This window comes from Lonchura striata, chromosome 16, assembly GCF_046129695.1.
Source record: "Lonchura striata isolate bLonStr1 chromosome 16, bLonStr1.mat, whole genome shotgun sequence".
Classification (NCBI taxonomy): domain Eukaryota; kingdom Metazoa; phylum Chordata; class Aves; order Passeriformes; family Estrildidae; genus Lonchura; species Lonchura striata.
In genome coordinates this window covers 4,205,351-4,229,872 of record NC_134618.1, presented here as the reverse complement: position 1 = coordinate 4,229,872, position 24,522 = coordinate 4,205,351, and the positions used below count along the sequence as shown (strand labels likewise).

Genomic DNA, 24,522 nt, shown 5'->3' with positions numbered 1-24,522 from the left:
CGGGCGGAGAGCCCGCAAGAACGAGTCTGGGCAGCAGCGGGAGCCACAAACACAGATCTTTAATGCGCTCAGACCGCGGGAGAACAGCACGGGCGCGTACGGGCACCCCGAGCGCGCGCCCGCCGCCCCCCGCGCCCCACACGGAGCTTACAAAAACAACACGTGAAACCGCGGGCTTGTCGTAAAAACGGACAGGGAAGGGGGCATGCACTAGGGACTGACACCGGGGAGCCGCGTTCGGGGGAACGGGGAGGGATGGAGGGAGCGGGCACGGGAACGGCAATTACCGGCGGCGGTTCGCCGCCCCACCGGCGAGCGAGCGGCTCGGGCCTGGCGGTGACGGGTGCCGAGCCCGGGGGCCGCGGCCGGGGCTGGCACAGCCTCCCCGCCCTCGCGGGAAACAAACCGAGGCACAAGCCAGCGAGTGGCGACAGGCAGCGGCTCCCAGCGCCCGGGACACGGCCGGTGCCGCCCTCCCGGGAGCGGCACGGGCTCCATCCCGAGTCGCCTCCGCCCCTCGGCACGTTCTGCCCGACTGGCCTGGAAAACAACAACGCTTTGTCTGCAGGTCAGAGAGCCCCGCGGGAAGCTCTGACTGCAGAGCGCACAGTACATAGGCAGAGCTGTGGCTGTGCTTCTCGGGAGAAAGCAGCCGGCTTTCCCACTGCTTTGCTCACACCAACTCATCTATCTGAACTGTAAAGGTACTAAAACCAGACTTGAGCCCAGCTTAGAAACATGTTTCAGCTCATCTGGTCATACTCAATGACAAACAGCTTTCAGAATAGATCAGGGCCAAATTTTATCTTTTTTGCCTTAGCTGGGCAAGTGAGGCAACTCTCAAGTACTGGAGACATAAAAATGAGGTGGCTAAGTACTAAAAGGAATAATAAAAAAAAAATCTGATTTTTTTTTTTTAACATACATAAACTGAAGGAAAAAAAAATAATTGAGAACCAGTGCTACTGGTGTGCTCACAAAGGGTCAGGTGGGTTTTTTGGAAAGGGCTGAAGCATTACAAAGGTCAGGGCAGCTCAGGGCTCCAGGCACAGCGTGGCCCCGACCGCTGCGCTCGCTGTGTCAGGACAAACGTGGGGTGTCCACGCTGGCCTGGACTGAAAACCATCCATCCAGATTTATTTATTCCTACTAAAACAAAATCCTGTTAAACAGTACGTAACTCCTGTGTCTCTACAAACTCACAGCTATCTGCCAAACAATAAAAATCCCAAACTACAAAAGATGAGTTGTATTCAGTAAATATAAATGGGAAATTTAGGCTTTGTGTAGAATGTTTATCAGACTATTTACAGTGCAACACAGATCGTTTGAGTTCAGATCTCGCCAGCTTCTCTCTCTTCTGACCTCTTGGAACGAGATTTGCCATTTGTGCTCTCGTGCCGCCTCTCAGAAGAGCTCTTCTCTTTCCTCTCTCTGTCTCGGGACTTTTCTCTTGAAGATCGATCTCTAGAAGATCTGGAGTACAAAGTAAACCATTGCTATCAGCTTCACAACTAAAAATTGTCAAATACCCACCGAGCAACATCTTTCCCTAGCAGGGCTGTGGATGCAAGTTCCCTACAGGAATGTGCCTGGGTACTGTGCCACGGGGAGTGGGTCCCCCATGACAGCAGCTCTGGGCCCTCTGCGAGGTTTCTGTGCACAGCACAGCCTTTGTTCCTCCTTCCTCTGAGTGATCCTTCCAAATTGTTGCCTACAGGGGCTCTCTCAGGTGTTTCCTGTGCCCCTTATTATTTTTCTGGGCATCCTGAAGTGCCTACAATTTCTTCCTCATCTCTGACTCAGCTCAGTTCATGGCTTCCAGAGCAGTTTTTCATTACGCCCTAAGCTAGTGGCTTTCTGCTCAACTGCTTTAAATACCAACTGGATTCTTTGCTGGCTCAGCCCTGGGCTTCTCACTTTGCATCCTGACAAATGCTGGCTTTGGCTGCATCCCGGGTTCAAAGTCAGGATGCTACAGATTTATATTCAGGCACATCTTTTCACAGCCACAGATTTTCAGCAGCGCTTCCCTGTGTCAGCCCACGCAGAATTAAACAGGAGGCTCCACATTAGGTCTAATCTGAAAGGCTGTTTCTTGTGTGATTCCTGCCAGCTTAGGGAATAGCAGGATTCAAAAGGAGCTGACCCTGAGGGAGCTCAGAAGAGGCTCTTAGATTTTACTTCAAAGCTCAGTACACAGGGTTTTTTTACAGTCACAACAGAGGTTCCACTTTCATTATTGTTGATTTTAAGGCTTGAAAATACTGCAGAACTGATACACCAAAACCCAACAGCCATTTCATTTTCATTAAACTGTGTCATTCAACATCAGTTTGTCTGATGACATTAACTCTCTACCTTTTCCACAACAATGCCTGCTGCCTGCAGACCTCCTGCCCTGAGCTCTCCAGATCCTGTGACACTCACCATAGTTCTTTCAGCAAATGAAACCTCAGCCCAGCAGAACCTGAGGGCAGGTTTCATTAACTTTCGAGGTGAAAACAGAAGCTACTCTCTTTCAAGAAATAGGGTTTTGCTGTTTGTTCTCTTGTTTTGGTTATGTTTTCTTAAGCTGATCCTGGCCTGTCCCCGGCTCTCAGCAATTTTGTGCAGGTGTGTCAGCTGGCCAATCCCCCTGCAATCTCAATGGGCTGTTTTGGATGTGTTCAAGGGTTCCGAAGTAATCCCTTACCTGCTCTTTAGTAATAGTTATTACAGGATCTTCCTCACTTCCTAATTGTCCAAACTTCTTTTCTTTATTTTTCATGTTCAAGACAGATTTAAAAAAGCACTTTAGTATCTCAGCCATTGGAGAATCAACAGTATTTACACCCCCCCTCAATTATTAACAGACTTTTTTTTCAGACCATTATTTCCCTCCCCTTCACCAGGTATCTTTAAAAGAAAAGCTTTTCTTATCCCTTAGCCAAGCTGACACAAGACACACAACAAAAGGTTTGTTTCTAGCATTGTACTTGAGTGCTGGTGCCTTATCAGGTGACAGTGCTAAAGCACTCCCCTATTAACCAGGAGGCTTTAAAAGAATCCAGATCTAACCTCAGCAAGCACCTGGAGGCAGACTTACTCCTGGGCTTAGAAGGGCTGTAAGGGAACACAGTGATTCCAGTCAATTTTTCTAATACCCTACACACACTTGCCTCATCCTTCCTCCAACACAGAGGCTGTTTTGCTGAATTTCAGAAAAAACTTTAAGCCCTTCTTTGGACTACAGTGCTTCTCCTCAGAGACAGAAGAATGGTATACTCCTCCTGTATTTCTTTTTCAGGAGGAAAAAGCGCTGATTCCTAAAGAATTCTCTCTCTCAAGCAGCCTTCTAACAGAAGACTCTCCCCAGATCTCAAATCACAGACTCCTTCCCAATGCCAGCACTGAGAGAAGGAATCTGGGAAGCAGAAAATAACTACAGAAGTGTAACATTCAAACTGCCTCTCAGGCACTTGGCTTTTACAGGCCCAGGGAAGCTCAGTTAGCTCAGGGAGGCTTCATGCTGCTCGAGGCTCAGCACTGCAAATCAGAGAACCTGTTCTGTCTCCTAGACTCTCCTCTCAGCTGGAATCTTGCTGTGCAGTTTCTGCCCTCACGTGAGGCCACTGGGGAATCCTGCTTTGGCCCAGGAGCTGGCACAGGCCAGCACAGCTGCTCTGGAGAACCCTGCCACGCTCCTGCTCACTCTATGGGCCAGGGAGATCACTGTGAGCCAAGGACTCCCCTTTCCAAAGCACTCCTGGTGGGAATACATACTTGTGTTTTGAACTCCTGTCTCTGGAGCCCCGGCGGTGACCTCTGCTGTGGCTGCGGGAGCGGCTCCGGTGGCGCCTGTGTCGGTCCCGGGAGCGCGAGCGAGACTTCCGCCGCTCCCGGGAGGCTGATCTGGAGCGTCTCCGCCTCCGCTCCCGAGACCGTGATCTGCAGGGAACACAGACTGCCTCAGTGCCTCACATCTGCACCCTGAGCTGCCCCTCAGCCTCTACTGAGTAACAAACACCCAGAGCATCAACACAGCCCAGCCCCTGCCCCCACATCCCTGCCCACACCCTAGGCTGATCCCCCACACCCTCAGAGTGGGCGGCTGCCTCCTCCTCCTCCCGGGCCTTGTGCTACCAACAAAACTCCAGTGGGTTATTCAGTTTGCTGGAGAGCTTATAGAAAAAGCTCCCAACGTTATTGTAAGCATGTAGCAAGGGCCAGAGCAGAGCTTACAACCCTGCATTGCTCACAAGTGAGGCCCATGTAAGTAGAAGACAGGCAAAAGGAAGTGCCCTGTGAAATTACCATAACCCTAAGAGAATCTTCCATGTGAAAGTCTGGCACTTTAGAAGCAGATTTATTTCATCCTGCTCTAAAAATAAGAAAGATGCCAAAGAAAGCAGTAGGCAGGAAGATCTCCAGATCCATTATCATAGAGAATGATGCCATAGCATTAAGGCAAGCTCTTCCCAGAGATGTGGGGGTTTTAATCTCAAATCTCTGTATTTTCACATCTGAGGTATTATATAGATAGCAGATACTCCAATCGTGGAAATGATCAGGTATTTATTGAAAGAGGCCTTGGGGACATCCATGGGCTCACCCTGGACTACACAGAGCCCATCCTGGCCAAGCTGCTCAGCACCTGCTCTACAGCCCCATGAGCCACACCAAGCTGAACAGCACCACTGAAGTGCCCATACTGCACTTCCCATCTTGTTCAGGGAGCAAAACAGACACTGAGGCACTGAGTGAACTCCATTGGTGAGACCCAGGAAAAACCTCAGAGGCTAGAGAGAAACAAAAACAGGCATTTGGGAGAAGTGCAGAACTGGGCACTCACCTTCGACGATCTCTATTTCTTGATCCAGACCTAGAAAGGAGAGGAGAGTTAAGTGAGAGAAGTTATGATACAGCCAGTGGGTTTTCAATAGGAAAATTCATCCACCCTGGCAGCTCTTCACAAGAATAACCAATACCTCAAATGATATATTACTTAAAAAAAAAATAAATTTGGAAATGAAACATTTAGTTAGTGTCAGTTTTAGGAGTGAGAATTTGTCAAAAACTGGGAAACCTGAATTTCTGCACACTGAGCTTCCTGTCACTACAGAAAATGTCTACAAACCAGATACTATTAATAAAACACCTCAATGAACCTTTCCAACTAATCTTCTGTGCATATTTGTTACATACTTTTTTACTCCCTGCAGTCTAACACCAACTGGATCAACTAACATTTTCAAGAAGTGCCACTCTCCAATCAGAAAGACATCTGCCAGTTTTCTGATTCTGGTTCCTCTGAGGCAGTTGCATGCTAAAGGGGTTTTAATAAAGAAAGAACAGCCTTTTTTCACTCCTTGTATTTGTTTACCCAACATTAGAAAGAAATTTGTATCAAATTTTTTTCCCTTTTGGGAAAGATAACTAGGAAAAAACAGGCAACAAAGCCACAAGAGAAGAACTATTACTGACATGTGACAGAGATAAACTGAAAATCCTTAGAAAGCACTAGAGAAGAATAATCCAGGCCTTGCTATCCTTTCTCACATTCCAGGAGCCTCAGAGCTCCTGTGTGGCAATCTGAGCTTACTGCTGTCAGCATTAGCTCCTGACAGCTTGTAAATAACAACGGCAGAATTCTTTCAACTTCAGCAGCACCATTACTCAGCACCACTTAAAATACCTCTGCACATGGAAGCTGCACCCTCCCTCTTCCTCCGTGGCCACATTTCAGAGCCAGCTGAACATCACACACCATCTGAACAGTCTTGTTTTGCTTTAATTAAGAAGTGGCTCCTCTCCCTGTTTAGTGACTTAGAGACTCACTCCTGTAACTGCTCCCCACTGCACACAGACTCACACACAGGTTTCATTTACATCCCACAGAGCTGTTCTGGCACCCTGACATGAAAGCTACACACAGACAAGAATTTAAGAAGCAATAGAGAAGCATCTGTTTTAATAACATTATTTAAAACCATGCCTGGATAAGACAAGATTAAGAAAATCTACATGCACTGACATTTCTTCAGTGAAACGGGATTGTTCAGCCATGGTAGAAAGCTAAAAAAGCTCCCAAAATTAGAAAGGAATTCAGGTAAGGACTGTAAACAAAGTGGAGGTGAACTTGGAGTCTGCAAATGAAATATGCACTGTGGCAACACACATGACCAGCTGAAGGAAAAGCTGATAAACCAGGAGAGCAAGGCAGTAACCACACACCTCCATTCCCACGTAACAGAACCTGACAGAGCTGCAGGACCTCCTGGAGATACCTGGCAGGCAACTGGATTTTTCTGATAGTTGTAATTACTCCAAGTTCTTACTGTTCTTTTTCCTCCTGACCACTTTGTTCTGAACCGCCAGTGCACACATCCACAAAAGCCTCTCCACATCCCCTGAAAAGCCTGGCTGTCCTTCCATGCCTATCATCCAAGCAGGGGGATGCACAAAAAACATCTGATAATCACTCCCTAGAACCAAACTTCAGAATTTAGGAAGTATCCAACAAAACAGTATTGTCCTTAGTAGCCTGAATCATTGTACAGCAGGAGACAAAGAAGTCTGCTCTCCATAGGAGCAAGAGGACTGAGCAAGTCTATTTTATCTTTCCTCCTTTTTTATCCCTCTATCGCAGAGACTTTCTGCTCAGTTTCATAACCTGTCTTTTGTCCAGCTGGACACAAAGGAAATCCATTTGGCACCTCCACCAGACTTGTTTGCTGGTGTACTCTGGAAGCAAACACTGAGGTCTGCACTTCCCAGCAGGCCACTTCTCCACAGAATTCCAGTCTCAAGAGATTACTGGGTACCCAACAGCCACCAGCAACATCCCACAAGACTTGTGTTTATTACCACTAGGGCGGCAATCCAGTTCACTCATTCCTATGTGGAATCCCAGTTTATTGACAAATTAATTACAGCCGTGAGAGGCAGAGTTTCACAAGGGAATCCACAGGTTTGCAGGGATATCACAGTGCCTGTCAGTCACTAAAGACTCCCAAAGTCAAGCCATACTGTCTCTCTTAACTAAAGTAACACCATGAAGGTGCTGTATAGAAGGATATGACAAGAAGAGCTCTGAAGGGAACATGTTTCTTGTGGTTCCTAAAAGTACCAAGCTCTGGGTAAGAGGGGCTGGCTGGAAGGTGGCAGACATCACCAATTAGTTTTTGATGGAAAAATGCCTCTGTGAACATGGTGTGCACAGCTCCCAGCAGATAAGTGACTGAGAAATGTGGTCTCTAACCTCAGTTCTGACACTGAGTGTCCACTGGGATCCTCTCTCAGGTCAAGTTCTCATTTTGGAGAGACAACTCATGTATGGCACTCCTGACTCCATAACACCTTCCTGTGGAGCACACAGGTGCCTCTGCACAGAGCCAGAGCAAAGGCCAGCCACAGTCCCTAAGTACTGTCTTATGGAAACAGCAAGAACTCAGACTTTAGGCCAGCTCCATGCAGTTCTTAAAGAAGCTTTCCTATTTTAAGCCTTAAATAAACATTCAAAAGCAGCTTTCAAACCCCCTCATCAGATGCATCCACATATGGACTACCTATGAACACAAGAGGCTCTTTAGCTCTCAAGAATTGAGGGTTTGAGGTTGTTTTTTTTTTTAACCACTAAAACAAAACGACAGGCACACCACAGGAGGAAGAAAACCAGCATTTTGAGAAGATGTGGATCAACAAAAAGATCCAGAGGGTTCTTCCTGAACAACTCTGTTGACAAATTTTTACAGAGAAGTGACCTCCGGGAAGAAGATGCTCCATGGAGACAAGCTGAGTCCATGTTAGGCAGGGTCCTGCTGTGGGTCTGCCATGAAGCAGCTGCATAAGAAGACACTTCCCATTTCACTTCCACATCTCTGACCACAGCAGCAGCAACAGCAGTCCCTTTTGATTAACTCCTGCACTGGAAAGCTACTTCCAGATCCTGCAGCTCCCAAACTCAACTGCATTACAGTTGCACGGATAACAAAGTTGTGAGGCTCTCCATGAAGTGCTACAATTCCACAGAAAGCTGTAGCATGAACTGCTCCTCCATATCACACCAGGCAATCCCCAGAAAAAAACCCACATTAAACACCCTAACTGGAGTTATACATAACATTCATAAGGCAATATGGATAATTAACAGTTTGGGGCTCAAATCCTCATAATACACTAAAATCACCATGCTGCTTCATTTGCCAGCAATTCCAGCAATGTATAGCCAGAGCCAGCACCATCTTAGAGTACACTGCAGTTATAAATCTCATATTCCCCAGACAAAGTCACTCTTCAGCTGACTCTTGAGTTTCAAAAATAGCTCTGCACAGGCAGCAAGGATAGGGTCTTTTTGATGCAAGATGTACATGAGGAGAAACACACAAGGTAACCAGGGAGATGCTGTGACAATCAGAACAGCATTCCTATCCAGCCACTTCCTCTGCCTGACCCCTGCAAATAACCACACCAGGCTGCCTAACTGAACTGTTGTTACATACAAGATGCCTCTTCAGCTTAAGTACAGAAGAAATTTTTTTTTCAGTTCAGCTAGCAAGATGCAGAAGAGCTTGTCCTGAGAAAACCAATGTTCCAGCCCCTCCCACTGCTCAGGAATTAGACATCTGACCAGAAAGTGACACACATAACTACAACAACCAGAAACAGCCACTCCTTGGGATCCCTCAGCTTCCTTAGGAAATGCTTGCCAAAACACCTCACTTATTGTAGAAAAGTTACATGCAGTCCACTATTGGCACAGGGACACCAGCCCATTTGTCACCTCCAAGACTCCAAGCAGTGAGGAGGGCTGTCCAGGGAATTTCTGCATCACTACTGCCTTTTGAGCAAGCCTAATCCTCACTCATCTTAAACTTTCCCACTCAGGTGCTCTGGATGAGGGTATTTTATTCAGATTCCCTAAAACAGGGATTAGACCAATATAAACATGAAGACTACAGGGAACTCCCACCTGTCAGACACACAGTGAAGGTCAAAATACATGTACAATCACTCTAAGGTGGAGGAGTGGAGGATTTGTGAATCCCAAGATGCTCACACAGCATCTGGAGCACATCCAACAGCCACTCCAGAAGCAGATGCTGAACTCCTGCAGTGCTCATGTACAAGGAATCAGATACTTCTAAACTTCACAGACCAGTTCCCAGGTCTCACTCACCGTCTGCCCATCCTCTCCTCTCGTTCTCTCTCCTCTCTCCGTCTCAAACGATCCTGGTTTCTCTTCTCTTGCTTTTCTGCCACTGTTTTCTAGGGGAAAAAAGAAATCCACATCATATTTCAGCAATACAGTAACAGCCATTATTTACAGTCATACAGTAACAGGTCAGATCTGCAGGAAGACCATTCCAATAGCAAGACAAAGAACCATTGCACTGCATTTTATGTGCTGAGTTAAGATCTCTATCAGGGTCCTCATTTTTCTCAGTTGAGGCACTGACCTCAATGCACTGTGAGTGAGGCACAGGAATCACAACTCTTACTCAGCTAAAGGTCTCTGTTTGCAAGCAAGGTCAGTACCACAACCCATTTCAAACTATTTCAGAAAACTCCTAATGGCTTCAGCCTGTCAAGATCTTTTCACTGACAGAACCAAGTGAAACTTCAGTTCTAACATTTCATTAAAAGGTTTCAAAGTCAAAAAAAACCCAGAGTAACAAATTTTCATGTTAATGAGAATGACTGTACCAAAGCTCCAAGGAATAAATTATAGCAGTGCTCTGGTTTGGCTGATTCTGAGGGTACATATTTAGTTACCCAGAAAAGACAGAAGAGAACCCAAGACGAGGTTAAACAAAGCTCTGTTTGATGCTTTAGGAATTCTGCAGTTGGAAATTTCTGAGCTTTTACAAGCCCTCTGCAAAGAATTCTGTATTAATTTAATAGAAGTGTTCAAGGTCTTCAGAACTACAAAGAGAAGGTTTAAAACAGAGAGAATTACCCTCAGCTGATCCAGTTTCTCACGAATCTGAATGAAACCCAAGTGTAATTTGCCTCCAAAGTGGTCAGCAAGACGCCGGTCGTTGTCATGGAGACCCAGATATGCGGAACAGACTTCACACACACGCAGCTTTTGCTGCTGGAAACTGGATGCAGGCATTGAATTTCGGTATTCTTCCTACAGGAAGGCAAGAAAGCCCACACAAATGTCAGGGAACTCTTACACAGACACAACCCTCCAAGGAAACCCCTGCAAAGAATTGCTTTGAAGAATCAAAGCCCACCCTCACACAAAGGAGGTGCCACACAAATGTTTTGTGGGCACAGCTAACCCAACAGTTTATCCCTGCAAGGGACTGGTAACCAAATATTTCAGAGGACGAAGCCCTCCCCACCCCAGGCAGCTCCCTACACTAGATAAAAGTTTCTAAAAATCTTTTCATCCACCTGTTTGCTGGCACATGGCTGGAAATGCAAAAGGAGGTGCTGGCACACAGGAAGAGGCAGAAACCACCCAGCCTAGTCCAGGCTCCTGTGACAACCCAGAGGAGAGCCAACACCGTACCTCTGCCTCTTTCTTTTTCGCTCGGACTTTCTCCACTTCCATCAGGATCTTTTGAGACTCATCAACATTTCCTTCAGCTCCCAGCTGTTCAGCTTTAGCTAGGAGTTTTCCAATATCTTCATTCAGCTCATGGACTTTCTCTGCCTGAAGAGAATAGTTAGTTTTTAGTAAGACAAAAATGTGATAAAGCTTGCAGGACAACTTTTCATTTTTTTAAAGAAATACTGTGTAATGAAATCGGTTGTTGGAAGATGGCCATGAATCTCCAAAGGGACTGGTGGACCAACATCAACACAGTCAGACATGTGGCAAAGAGAGAAACTGGATGTAGAGAGATCATGATCTGCCAGTCATTTCTGGCTTACAGGTCAGCACAGAGGCCACAAAATCTGCTTCAGAAATGTCTTGTATTGGCCCAATTAGTCAAGTTCCCAAAAAGGAAACTCCACGAGCATTTGTTAAATGAAACAAAAATCATGGGATGATGGACTTACTATCCTAAAATATTATGGTAATATTTCATAGCATGGGGAAGAAACCAATATGCTTTACTTCCATGCTAAAGGCCAATACCTTTGCAGACACTTCAGCACTGATCTCTTCCTGTGTCTCAGCCAGGCGTTTCTTGGCCAGTTCTGTTCTCCTGTCACACTCTGCAATGAAGGATTCCAGGTGATCCATCGCCTGCATGATCAGACAAAGAATTGTGAAATGAAGCTGCTCTCCGTGCCAGATGCAGCTGTGACAGTCATAGCTGCAATCCTGTATAATGCAAAACAACCTCAAGAAGAGATGCTTTGAGAAAAAACCCAAGTGACACTTTTGCAGAACAACTTATATTTGACCCCTGCCCTGTAAGCCTGACCCAGTTCCTTTACTCTTGACACATCAACACAGCTTTGCACTACAACTTCCTTCCTATGCAGGAGCAACAGGCACAAAGACAAAAGCACCGAAGTAACATGAAAAGGAAAGACAGAATTGTGCTTCCCCTTGATATGTTCCATCACAGAAAAAAATGAAAGCTAAATCTGACAAAAGTTAAACTACTGAGCAGAAGGCTTTTAATGTTAAATCTTTCTGGGACAGTGCACCAGGTTACAAGAACCTGCAGCAGGTGTGGGATCCAAGGAATGCCAGGGAGCCTCCCAACTAGCTGGGCTAATGGGGTGGCAAAGGCCATAATTACTTCTGCATTCTCCAGTCAGCAGTCAGGCTGACATTCAGGAAGGGGCTGCATTCTGGACAGGTAACACATCAAGCAACATGATGAGCCGAAATGGCCACTGAGTTTTACTGTTCAGCCCAGTAACTTCAAGAAGCAGTTTCCCCAAAAGTAAAATTTCTCCATACTTACATCCAGCTCAAAAAACAGGTCTCTCTCTTTACTTGCAATCTCATAATCTGCTCGCAGAGCCAAGTCATGGATCTTTGTACATTCTCCCAGGTCCATTCGCTGTTAGAAGAAAAAGGAGAACCCACATAAGAACCCTCCATTACAGCAACAAGCAGCAGATGTCTCTTGCCAACTGCATCATATCAAAATAAAGTATTTTCATGAAAAGCAGCTTTCTCTTAACCTCTCAGTACCAGAACCAGCCAGAAGAACCACATGCTTGTCAGAACTCGTTTTGTAGATGTCCTGGGAACATTAAAACAGCCCAAATGCTTTAAGTCCAGTCCTACCCCTGCTTCAAGTCCCAAGACAGCCTCAGAAATGGTTGGGAGGGTCCCCTTCAATAGGCACCAACTGCAAATGCCTCCTATCCTAGAGCCACAGCCCAGGAAAATATACCTGTTTAAATCTCCTCTGGAAATGCACATCTGTGTCAGGATGAGCCCAAATAACATATGACATACCAAATTGTAGGATACACACAGAATACTTCCTATCAACAACAAAAGGACTTAAAAGGATTAAGGGCTACAGCCAGCTGAAATGCACAACCCCACACTCAGCAACAACAGACAGACTGTGTTATTAATTCCACAGACAGACCCTTCCCACATCCAGCTGCAGCCTGGAATTTGAAAACCTGGCCCGCAAAGCAAAGTCCTACACATAAGCCCATTTGATGAGAGACTTAAGAGCATCTCTCTCCCCAGAAAGCTGCCCTTCCCTCCCACTGCACTCCAAATTATTTGAATTTGTTATTTTTTCTCCCACCTAGTAGTTAACAGCCACATGAATCCAAGTCAATTATGCTCTCAAGACATGGAAGCTGCATTTCAACATTATCAACTTGTAACAAAGAACCTTTATCTTATTCTAAGAGTAGAAGAAGAAAATGACATTTTGAAAGCCAAAATAATAAAAGCCCTAATTGTGAGCCACTGGAGGAATGGCAGGGTACATGTCATTGAATGAGGGAACACCCCAACCCACCACTTCTCTCACTCTCACCACCAGTCCCCAGGAGCCCAAACCTCAATGTGCACAACAGGTGTCAACTCAGTGAACTGCAGAGAAAACTGAACTGGGATAACTCTCAATCCCTGCGGAATATCACAAACTAAAGCTGGGGATGCTTACATGAAACAATGCACTCAGCAGTGTTTAGAATGAAGCAAAGCAACTAAAGCAAACTCTACCAGTTTATGCTCAGGTTTTCAGCAGGTGCCCATTACTGGATTTTCTCTTCTAAAAAAGGAAAAAAAAAATCCAAACTATTTGCCACTATTTAGCCTTCCTCATTTTGCTCGGATTTACCAGAACCAGGAGGCCAGAGGCAGCAGGCTACAGAAACAGACACTGCATCCAGAATGCTCCTGCTGAGCTCTCTAATGATACAAATGTAATGCCTACAAAAAAAAAGCATGTTGGTACTTTTAGAGCTTGATCATGTTCAACTTCAGGCAAGCCACTTCAAAGAATGCTAGAGAGCTACTGTTATTTTACCACAAAAATAACTTCCTGTGATGTGACACATCTTTCATTTTTCTGGTCATTCTACTGAGATCATTTCCCAAGATAGGGAGAAAATAATGGTATTGGATGTGATTGTCACAAATTGTAAATATTCTTATCTGAGCTCTCCCTTCAAGCTGAGCCACTAACCCCAGTTCAGAGAAGGGGCTCTCACCACTTTAGAACAGCCAACAATGCTTGTTCTGAAGTTCCCTATTCCTCTTCCTGCTTGTTAACAGACAACAAATCCCTTGACCTTCCACAGGGAAGAACATTCAGTTCTCACTAGCTTATAAACCTCAAATCTTCCCCCATGTCCTTTGAGATGTTCAAGAGCAAGGAGACTTCCACAGGTATTGCTCACTCGGGGTAAGACCACCAGCCCTTCTGCCTCAAAGCCTCCTCTCATCCCAAGGAGGGCTGTCATAGAACACTCACCCTTTACACAGAGATCATGACCTGCTCCTGCCAACACTGGCTGGTTTACAACACAGGTATGTGAAACAGGCAACCAGCAGACCCTGAGCAAAGATTTAACTCCACACACACACAAAGACTGAAGACATTTAGATGTCACTGATAATTAGTCCTGCTCCCATTTGCTGAGAAATCCACATTCTGAAGTACCTCTTATGATCTCCACTCAACTGGCAACTCACCACAAAATGAAATTTCCACAAAGATGCTTTAACAGTGATCAGAGATGCAGAGTTTCATCCAAGTGAAAAAGGAAAGCACAAACCCCCCCTCTCAACCCACAAAAAAACAATTCTAGAACCTACAGATTTCAACTTATTTTCCCCAGCAGGGGACACAATTAATTCTCTGGATGTAATTTCCAAGGTATGCTCGATCTGGGCAGCTTTGAGGCTCATTTGTCCACCTCTTACTGGAGCTGAAATTCAGGAGAACTGCCAGCTGATGCCACCTCTCAATGTGCTACCATACTTTCCCTGACAGAAATATGTTTACCATGAGCTGCAGAGAGAGCTCAGCACTCACCACAAACGATGTGGATGACAAGGGCCCTGGTAACAGCCCACAATCTCACTAAACCAACTCCTGTTCTCCCAGAATGTTCCTCCTTACCCACAGAGACCAAAGAGAACCACTGTAGGTTATTTAGTGGCAAGTTTAGATAAGTTTCTGGGGCCAAAAACAGAATAACCACCAACTTAAAATGACAACTCTTACAATCAGGAACACTCATGCACCTCAACAAAGCAAACATCAACAGGTCTCCTGCAGCTCTCAGGAATATTCCAGAGCTTTGCCTACAGTCTGGACTCCTTTTCTTACTCTGCTCCTGAAGGTCAGTGAGTGGGACTCCATCACATTTCACTGAGCACAGCTCCCCAAGGGATCAGCTTCCTGCTTGCCTTCAATCAGCTTCCCACTAAGGAATAGCTGCACACATTAAGGATGCAGCAGTAACAATGCCTTAGGGGAGGACACAACACAGCAAGCACCAAAAGGCTTGGAGCATCTGTTGGAAGTTTCCAAGAGGTCCAAGATCCTGATTTCTGCAGAAATACACCCAGAGATGGATTATACCCCACCCAGCTGAGACAGATCCACCCATACAGCTCTTCCTGAGCAGAGCACTGTAAAGTGCCAGTGAAGCTGGCTGAGAACACGAGGGAAGACTGCACATTCCAACTAGGTTTCACTCTGTACTGGCAGCAGTGACAGCTGAAATGCTCTTCCTGTTCTGGACATCACATGTTCTTTCAACACAGATCTGCAGCACCAACACTTGCTCTGGCCCCAGTAACCTGCTGACAGAGGTGTAGAACTGCACACCCACTTCCAGGCTACCACACAATCATGTGAGTGAGCCACAAGATCACTTGTGCAGGAGCAGTCTTTCTTCCTGCTCCTGCAGTTTCTGAGCACAACTTCCACAGTGAGAGGGAAAGGATAACTCAATCAAGACAAGTAAAAACAGAAGAAATAAATTCCTCAAGGTGCTTCTCTGGCCCAGGAGACTCACAACCCACCTGAAACACTTCAGACTTCCTCCAACTTTGGCAACAGCTCACACACATCACTTCTGCTGAACTACCGCTTAAACTCACCATTTACTCTCTTTCTGAAAACCTGCCAGAAGAGGTAGAAGGCAGCCTTCATCTTCAAACAATGCTTTGGGCTCCAAAAAACTGTTCTAGAATCTCGTGCCAAAAAACACACCCTGACCACAGTGACTTATACAAAGGATTGTAAGTTTAAAATTCTGAAATGGAGGTGAAGTCATATGGAGGCTGATGGAACAAGCACTGCAAAACACATCTGAGCTTCAAATTAATTTCAAAAAACAGAGGTACAGAGATTGGTATTCAGCTTTTCCAATCTTATATGCAAAGGCAGCCACTGAGCAGCTTAAGTCTGAGTGCTCAGAGCAGAGGCAGCTTTTGCTACAGCTCTTTCTACCAGTGCTGCCACACTGCTGCTGTGGCAGTGACACAAGCAGGGGCAGCAGTGCCAGCCCTCCCTTTGCTGAAGATCCACTGTGCCAGCCAGCTCCCTAACGAGCAGCAGGAAGGGCTATAAATAACCACAGCATCTTTCAACAATCTGGTTAAGTGGACAGACACTGAATTGCCACAGTATTTCATGCAAACAGCAAGGGCCAAGATGGATTTCAAACATCCACATTCACCTCCATCCTGTGACTGCTGCACAACGATGGTGACAAGAAACACAGTTTTCTTTCCACAGCCAGGCTGCAGCTTTCATCTGGGAGCCTCAAATGAACACTTCCTCCACACGAGCTCGCTGTTAAAGCCCACATCACCTTCTGCTCTCTGAGGCAGCACGTGAGCCAAACCTTTGAACACTGGCCAGCTCTGTTCCCACAGGGAGCAGCAAAGGAGCTGAGACAAGTGTCTGAAACCAGTCAGGCACGGTGACACAAACAACCAAGCAGCTCAAACAACCAACACTCAGCCAGAGATGTAACCTGCCACCATCACCACAATAACAATACAAAAGCTGCTCTTCCATCAGGGCTGGGGCAAGGAGACTACAAATCTCCAAGGATTAGTGCAGCTGCTAAGAAAACACTTGCTAACCTGAACATGCAGCAGTGAACCAGGGCAGCAGCCTAGCTACAGGCTTGGAACCACCACAGGACAAGTTGCAAGCTCTGACTTATCTCAAAATGTTAAGACAAATAATTTTGCAACTTCTCACAGGATTGTGAAAGAAAAAGCATCTCGGGTGAATTCTGAGAGCTCTTAGTTTGGTTCTTTGTTTGGATGGTTTTGGGGTTTTTTTTGAGAAGTGACAGCAGTTCCATACATGGGTCACAGGAAGTGGAATTAGGTTTATGACTGCTCTCTGAGCACAGAAAGATCTCTCCTAGAAGTCACCCACCCTGCAGAGACAAGAGCTGTACCAACACCCTCCTCACCAGAATCCCTTATTCCAGATGCCACACTTACTGTTCCAGCCAGGATATCGTGGGGACAGCAATCCAGCAGGTGACTCTTGCACACACGATCGTCTGTAAACTTCACCCTTTGTCTGGTTTCATCTCCTGAAATTCATGTGTGGTTTAAATAAGGAGACATTAGAACACCAAGAGAACATAGGCATCAGCATGAACATTTCACCTCAAAATGCAGATTAAAATATTTGGTGCTCCTGCTCCCCAAAATTACTCCAAAAAAAAAAAAAAAAAAAAAAAAATAGCTTAGAGGGCAAGAGGATATTCTGGAACACTTATAATTGGCAACAAACACTATTTTAGCATTTATTCATCCAGGACACCATGTTAAACACAGTGCTGGCGAGCCAAGCAATGTCCAAGGCCTGTCATCCACATAAAGAAGCAGCACAGCCAGAGGAGAAAAGGAGACAGACAGGCTGGCTCCCAGCCAAAACCTGTTATTTTTTTTTTTTCCACCCTTTCTTTTTCTTACTGTGAAGAAGGGGCAGGAGATACGAAACCCCATACTATCAGATCATAAAAGAGGGCTGTGCTGGGAAAAATTTATAGACAACTGCTCTTTGCTCAGGCACTAATTGAACCATCAGTCCATTTGGTCTGGAACCCAACTATGCAAGGTGTGCTCTCCCAGGCCCTGCAAGGAAGGAGCTGGCAGGTCCTGGCCTGGAACACACCATGTGCTCCCACCCACAGCCCACCCTCAGAGGACATTTTACACTCAGGAGCCACTTAAACGAGACAATATCAGAAAAGCAAAAAAATAAATAATAAAAAAAGAAACAAAGTTAGTCAATACACACTGCGAGCTCCAACACATACTATACCCATCTGCATTCTTCAAGACCTCAGCTGCAGAATTTTATGCCCATTGTTGAAAAGTTTTAAAGGAAAAGCTTTCTTGCCCACACCTGCAGTAAGGAAGTCAGGGGAATGATACATAAAAGTAAAGGCAAAGTGGTAATGGTATGTGACAATTTTAAAGCTCATCTGTGCATATGACACAGGTATGTGTAATACTAAAGTATGAATATAGTTTAGGATTCACAAGCATCCAGGAATAATGTTGTGTCTACTGAAATTTTTTTTAAATTTTTTTTTTCTTTCTAAGCTACACTTTTAAAGTTACTTGTGAAAAAAAGCAAACACTTTTTTTTTTTGTTATAACAGCTTTAAAAATTGGTTGTGACTCACGGCTCGATGAACATGAGGCTTTTCTGCAACTCCCTTGCAGATTGATGTAGGCAGGCAAAGATACACTGAACCTTTATAAATAAAATAGAGGGGCCACAATTGTTCAGTTTGTATGAAATAAAAATATGGGAAGCAATTCAATAGCAACTCAATACACAGAGAAAGAAAAGCACTTATTCACTTACGAAACAAAGTGCAAAGTGCCTGGACAGCCCTGTTAACGTGCCAAAGGGAATTTAAGTACCCAACGAGTCGCAGAAGGGAGACACAAACCGCAGCGGGACCGTACTTTGCACGGGCTGTCACATTTCTCGTCTCGGACAGCACCCGGCGCTGCGGGCACACCTACCTACGCGCCGCTGGACGTGCGGGCACGGAGCCGGCCCCGCGCCTGCCGGCGGCCCGGAGCGGCGGGGGGCGCCGGGCGCTCTGCGGGGCCGGGGCGCGGCGGGATCCCCGCCGGCCGGGCGCGGGCCCTCCCGGGCTCCCTCCGCCCCGAGCGCCGCCAGGCCCGGGCCCGGGCCCGCTCCGCCGCGCCGAGGCTGGAGCCGGGCGGGCGGGGCCGGATCGCGCCGCGGGTCCGGAGCGGCGGCGGTGGCCGGGCCGGGCCTCGCGCGGTGAGGTGGCCGCCAGGCCGCGGCGTTTCCTGCAGGCCCCGCCCGCCCCTACTCACCGTCCCGGGCCGTGCCCATCAGCTGGTCCAGCAGGGCCCGCATCTGTGCCTGGGCCGACATGGCGGGGCCGGTCCGGAGGCGGCGGCTCCGACCGAGACCGGGAGCGGGGCCTGGGGCGGCGGCGGCTCAGCGGCCTCAGCGGCGGCGACGCGCGGCGAGCGCTGAGCGGAAGCGGCCCCGCCCTGCGCCGCGCGGCATGACGGGAAGGGTAGTCCGCCAGGGGCGGGCCCAGAGGGGCGGGGCTGCGGGTGGGGCGAGCCTGGAGGGCGTGGTCTGAGCGGAGCGGCGGTGATGTCAGAGGGGCGTGGCTGCGGTGAGGGGCGTGGTCTGATTGGGCGGTGATGTCAGAGGGGTGTGGCTGTGGCGAGGGGCGTGGGCTGATTGGGCAGTGATGTCAGGGGGCGTGGGCTGATTGGGCAGTGATGTCGGGGGCGTGGGCTGATTGGGCAGTGATGTCGGGGGCGTGGCTCTGTCGGGGGCGTGGTCTGATTGGGCAGTGATGTCGGGGGCGTGGCTCTGTCGGGGGCGTGGTCTGTTCGGGCAGTGGTGTCGGAGGGGCGCGGTGGCGCCGAGGGGCGGTCGGGGATCGTTCCGGCCCCGCCGCGGTGGAACCGGACCCCGACACCGCCCTGGTGCCGCCCCGGGGCTCGCCGGGCGTGGGCACGGTAGCCAGACCGCAGCGGCGCCGGGACCGGCTGGTGCCCGGAGCAGGCCCGTCCCCGCCGCGCTGTGGCAGCCGCCGTGGGGAAGGTGGGGCGGGGAAGGTGGGGCAGGGAAAGCCCCTGCCGGGGTCGGGGTGATGGGACACACGGCCGGAGCAGGCGGAAGCAGCAGTAGGCAGGGTGGGCGCACGGACAAGGGGACGAACCCCCCTGCACCCGGGTACAGCCCGGAGAGACCGAGGACGCGGCAGGACAGGAGCGGACGGCCCGTGGCTGCTGCTGCTCTCCCAGCTGCTGGGAGGAAGATGAGGCCGTGGTTTCGCAGGAGCTTGGGCTGTTGCGGAGCTTTGCCGAGTGCTGCGTTCCCTGCCTGGCTTTCTGAGCTCCAGCTCGCACCACCCCCATGAGTTTTACCTCTTGTCTCTTCACCTTGAGCTCCCCGCCCCGGCTGCTCTGGATGCTCCCCTTGCCGGAGAAATCCCACCCGCTCTCTTTGCTGCCGCAGGGCTCCAAAGGCAGCGAGGTTAGAGCCGGAGCGCTGCTGCAGGATGCTCCTTTGCCACAGCCATGCCTGGCTTTCCCGCAGCTTTGAAGCTCCGCTGGCTTCCCGGGAAAGGCACCGTGAGCCAGCCCCGGCAGGGCCCCGCTCCGCTGCAGCATCCCGGCTCAGCAGAATCAGTCTCACCTCCGAGTGGGGTCTGCGACCTCCCTGCTTGTCTGCGGGGCTCTCTGCAAACAGGAGACCCCTTCCCTGTGGGACAGGAGCTCCTCATGCCCGGCCCTGGCAAAGTCTGGAGCAGGGATAACCACCCTGGGCACTCGAATGGTGCAAATGCTGCAGGAGCAGTGGCGTTGCCTCTCCCTGCTGCTCGCCCTTGGTCCTGCCGAGCCCTGGGTGTTCCTTAAGTGCGTGACTCCTTCCCACAGAGGACGGACACCTCATCACTCCCAATTCTGTGAGCCAGCAGCCAAGACATGTGCTACCCACACCTTGTCCCACACCCGGCCCTGCTCGCCAGCACGGCCAGACCCTTCCCACCTGGCCAAAGGGTCAGGGCAGCCCTTTCCTCCGGCCGGACTGCCCCCGAGGCTGTGTGCCCATCTCCTGCACTGCGGGAACAGGGCCTGGGACACAGGTGGCTGCGGGCTGGGGATCAGGGTGGCTGGCCGGTAGCTGTGCCTAGCTGTGCCATGCCGGGCCGTGCCGGGCGGGTGGGTGGCAGGGAGCAGACCGAAGGGTGCCCGTGGCTAATGAGCTGCCATCCGTCCGCCGTGTTTGCCCGGCAGTGCCCGGGTGGCTGCTGCTCCCGCCGCGCTGCGCCACTGGGTGTTCGGAGAGAGGAGAGGGAGCTCAGCGGAGCCGGTGCCCAGCCCTGCCCCTGCAGGGAGCCCCAGGGCTGCCGGCCCGGGGAGCGGGCGGCCGACAGCCCGGCCAGGCTGGGACACTGCCCTCGCCAGTGCTGCACCCTGCCCGGAGCTGGGAGCCCCATCTCAGCACTGCAGACACCTCAGAACACGGTGCTCAGGGCAGGGGGCAGGGAGGGCTCCGAGGGAGAAACTAGGAGCTGTGGTTACCCCAAAAACAGGAGAGCAGGGCAGCTCTGGAGCAGGACTGTGGCTGTCCCCAAGCCCAGTGGCTGGTGTCCCACTCCCTGAGTGTCCCCAACACATGACAGGGTCTGGTGCTGCGTCAGGCTCCTGCCATCCCTTCAGTTCTCAGGGGCAGGCTGTCCTGTGCCCTCTGGCCATCCTGTGTCCCCAGTCACTGTGTCCCCTGGCCCTGTTCTGTGCTGACCCTGCTGGCATTTCCTGCTGCCAGGGCAGAGATGGCACCTCCAGCACAGCCTGTCTGGGACCTGAGCTGATTGCCATTGTCCCTGTCCTCACAGGGGAGCCACGCGCCATAGCATGGGGTGAAAATGCTGTCATCCAGGTCTGTCCCCACTGGCCCAGACACTCTCCACATGGTATATCCACCTTTGCATCCACAGGTTCCAAAACCCTCCCAGGCCTGGCTGGGAAGTCCAACATCCATCTTGAAGGAGCACAAGGCTGGAGATGGGTGGTCTGAACCTGCATGAGGGTGGTGGAGTAGCAGCTGGGGGTACCCACAGAAGGGCTTTGCCCACTGCAGCGGCAGCCCCTGTTTGCAGAGGCATGGCTCGATAAGCAGTATGTTCTTCAGAAGATCCCTACTCCAGGAGTCAAAATAGCATGAAATTTAATTTTACGCCTATTTGACAAAGCTTGATTTCACCTCCAATCAGCAGGGAGATAAGAGCCCTCGGCACAAGTGTGCGGGCAGTTCGGCAGCTGGGGCTGCCGATTTAATAGGTGAATTTACAGGGACAACACTTGAAAATCCCCTGGCGAGTGAACCATTAAGGTGAGCCCTGCCTTCCATCCCCGCGTCCCTCCCCGCGCCGCTCTCCCGTTGCTGGGTGCTAAAGCAAACCCCGGCTCTGTTTACCGAGTCTACTATTACAATACGGCTACCAAATATTTGCCAGCCGTCAGCTCGCTGCTCCGCTATAAATACTTCAGGCCCAGGTGGAGGGACGGGCAGGGGGAGCGGCACGGGAGCCTATGCATGGCCGGGCGGCAGCGCCAAGGTGAGTGCGGAACCGCGGCCGGGCAATGCCCACCTGGCTCGGGGGTCTCTCCGGCTGAGGGGGGCTCCAGGGCAGGCTGTGGTGGCCCTGCTCCCCCCTCCCCGCAGCCCAGAGGTGAGGCTGAGCCCCCCGGGGCAGCACCGGGGGTACCGCGGTGGGGATGGCGCAAAGAGGGACACGGAGAGATGGAAAGGATGATCTTAGGCTGGGTGCAGGTCCTGGCACCATGCTGGTGTGCCAGGGGCAGGATTGGTTCCCCAGGATTTGGTCGTGCCCTGAGACCCTCGCAGTATGGCCAGGGGTGTTCTGCAGCAAGGCTGGGGACCCTTCAGCAAGGGAGCATGAGCTAGAAAGGGGCCAGGTCCACCTCAGTAAAACCCAGCTGTGGTCAGAGCCCACCCAGGCAGGGCAAGGAGGTGGTGGGCTCACTCTGTCACTGGGAAACCCAAGGGCCCATGGTGTGGGCAGGGCATGGGGCTCTGTGGCGCTGAGCTGCAGGGTGGGTGCTGAGCCCCCATTGACCCCCATGCACAGCCCTGGGGTGAAGGGGAACATCCCTCTGCCCCACAGCTCTGGAAAACATCCCCACTGCCCTGCATCTCATGACTTGGTGTGGACACCCATGTCAAACAGCCTTGCTGCCCCACATCCTATGATTTAGGGACACATTCCCATTGTCCCACACCACATGGCTTGATGGGGACATCCCTGTTGCTCGATGTCCCAGGGCTCAGTTAGAACACCCCCACTGTCCCATGTCCTGTTGCTTGTAGGGGAATGGCATCTCTGCTACTCCATGTCCCACGACTCAGGGTTATGCTTCTGCTGCCCCAGATCCCATGTTTTGGTGGGGGCACCCCTGGTGCCTGCTGTGCCAGGGCTGAGTGGGGATGTCCCAGGGGGAATACCCCCACTGCCCTCTTCCCCACAGCTTGGTGGGTACATCCCACACCCCATTATTTATGGGGAACATCCCTGCTGCCCTGTGGCCCCACCTTGGTCACGGCATGGCACAACATGGTCCCTTGCCCTCTCAGGGTTGCTGGGCAGTGGGTCAGGGTTGGTGCCAGGGTTGGTGTCACCCTGACCCCGCTGTCCCTGCCCACAGGGTGACTCCTGGGGGTGCCTCTGAGCGCTGACATGGCTGCAGGAGTCATCCAGCCCCTGGCCGAGCTGCGGCTGCCCTCGCCCTTCCCACACGGCCTCCTGCTGCCCACGCACCCTGAGCCTGACTTCCCTGACCTCTCCGAGGAGGAGGAGGAAGAAGAAGAGGAGGAAGAGGAGGAGGACGTGGACGCAGTGGAGGAGAGCGTGAGGCCGGAGCTGGCCGGCGTCTCCAGCACTGCTGAGACCACGCTGCGTCTCCTCAGGTTTTCGGAGCTCATCAGCTGCGACATCCAGCGCTACTTCGGGCGGCGGGGCCGGGAGGAGGCCGCCAGCAGCCGGCCCGTGCCCCAGGACTGCGGCTCGCCCCCGAGCGCCGAGGCTGTGCCCGAGGCCCCGCGGGGCAGCCCGGGGGCCACGCACAGGCTGGGGCCGCTGGCCGAGCTCTTCGAGTACGGCGTGCACCGCTGCCTGCCCGCGCGGGCGGCCGGCGGCAAGACACAGCGGCTGGAGAGGAAGTACGGCCACATCACCCCCATGCACCGCAGGAAGCTGCCGCCCTCCTTCTGGAAAGAGCCAGGCCCAGGTCCCGCCAGCCTCCTCCACTCTGGCACCCCTGACTTCAGCGACCTCCTGGCCAACTGGACAGTGGAGCCAGGCCCAGAGCTGCCAGGCGCTGGGCGGGAGCTGCTGGGCCGCCCGGGGCTGGAGGCAGAGCCCTTTGCTGGGCTGTGACCCCGCTGTGGCCCCGGGGGCTCTGGTCCTGCCACGTGCCACCCAGTTAATGATAAACCCGGTGGCCCCGGTGCCAGCACGGGGCACTCAGAGCTGCCGGGCCGAAGCCGGTGATGGGACGAGTGAATAAATGACTCCCTCCCGCCAGGCAGCAGCGTGTGCGGTGTCCTTCGCCACCCGCCACCATGGTGTCCCTGCTGCCAGAGACAAAGGGCACGGCTTGGCACGACCCTCGGGGGCTGCTGGCAGCAGCGGGAGGAGCAGGGAAGCGGTGCGGGCAGGAGCCAGCAGCCAGCAGCCGTGTTTACTCTGCGGCCCAAGTCGGAGGATCCCATCCCCTTATCTCGGCCGCGCCGGGGCAAAGGGCGACGCGGGGCCTCATAAAGCACCCGGCTGTCAGCACGCAGGGGGACCCAGCACTGCCCTGGGGACCCACTGTGCCCTACAGCTCCCCTGCCCCAGGGTAGGACCCACACAGGAGAGCAGGGCTGGCTTTTCCTCCCCACAGCTGGACCTGGCTGTTACCAGGGCATAGCCGAGGCATCCTCTGCTTTGTGGTGGCTTTGTGTTGGTGTTGAAAGGGAAAAGAACGCGGGAAGGGGCGGCCACCCCCTGCCTTGAGCCCAGGGTGCAGCTGCCCCCCACCCCCCAGCCTGTGCCCTCCCAGCAGCAGGAGTGGGG

At 51.0% G+C, this 24,522-nt stretch overlaps 2 protein-coding genes across 6 annotated transcripts; one reads left to right on the top strand and one right to left on the bottom strand.

Annotated features, from left to right (window-relative positions):
* Positions 1-39: 39 nt before the first annotated feature.
* LUC7L (LUC7 like) lies at positions 40-18,905 on the bottom strand. Of its 5 annotated transcripts, none has more exons than XM_077786808.1 (11): positions 18,728-18,905; positions 18,055-18,125; positions 16,856-16,950; positions 11,862-11,960; positions 11,078-11,188; positions 10,505-10,648; positions 9,941-10,117; positions 9,161-9,249; positions 4,835-4,864; positions 3,766-3,930; positions 40-1,476 (listed from the first exon to the last, which is right to left on the bottom strand). In XM_077786808.1, the coding sequence occupies exons 4-11, from the start codon at positions 11,955-11,957 to the stop codon at positions 1,335-1,337; spliced, it is 954 nt and encodes a 317-aa protein (XP_077642934.1). In that variant the 5' UTR covers positions 11,958-11,960; positions 16,856-16,950; positions 18,055-18,125; positions 18,728-18,905; the 3' UTR covers positions 40-1,334. The 5 variants fall into 5 exon arrangements, with proteins under 5 accessions (XP_077642934.1, XP_077642933.1, XP_021404263.1 ...); XM_077786807.1 differs by having other exon boundaries at positions 17,688-18,125; positions 18,728-18,742; XM_021548590.3 differs by lacking the exon at positions 18,055-18,125 and adding an exon at positions 2,696-2,757 and having other exon boundaries at positions 1,388-1,476; positions 18,728-18,899.
* Positions 18,906-21,935: 3,030 nt separating this feature from the next.
* Positions 21,936-23,992, top strand: PERCC1 (proline and glutamate rich with coiled coil 1). Its single transcript, XM_031506118.2, has 2 exons — positions 21,936-22,002; positions 23,111-23,992. Exon 2 carries the CDS (start codon positions 23,143-23,145, stop codon positions 23,839-23,841), a length of 699 nt encoding a protein of 232 aa, XP_031361978.2. The 5' UTR covers positions 21,936-22,002; positions 23,111-23,142; the 3' UTR covers positions 23,842-23,992.
* Positions 23,993-24,522: the final 530 nt, after the last annotated feature.

Excerpts from the sequence above, each read along its gene's own strand:
- LUC7L (XM_021548588.3), bottom strand. The coding sequence starts at position 18,788 with ATGTCGGCCCAGGCACAGATGCGGGCCCTGCTGGACCAGCTGATGGGC. Across the intron at positions 10,649-11,077 it reads GTGCTGAAGTGTCTGCAAAG|GCAGAGAAAGTCCATGAGCT; the intron begins GTATTGGCCTTT and ends TATTCTCTTCAG. Across the intron at positions 1,477-3,765 it reads GACAGGAGTTCAAAACACAA|ATCTTCTAGAGATCGATCTT; the intron begins GTATGTATTCCC and ends TTTGTACTCCAG.
- PERCC1 (XM_031506118.2), top strand. The coding sequence starts at position 23,143 with ATGGCTGCAGGAGTCATCCAGCCCCTGGCCGAGCTGCGGCTGCCCTCG.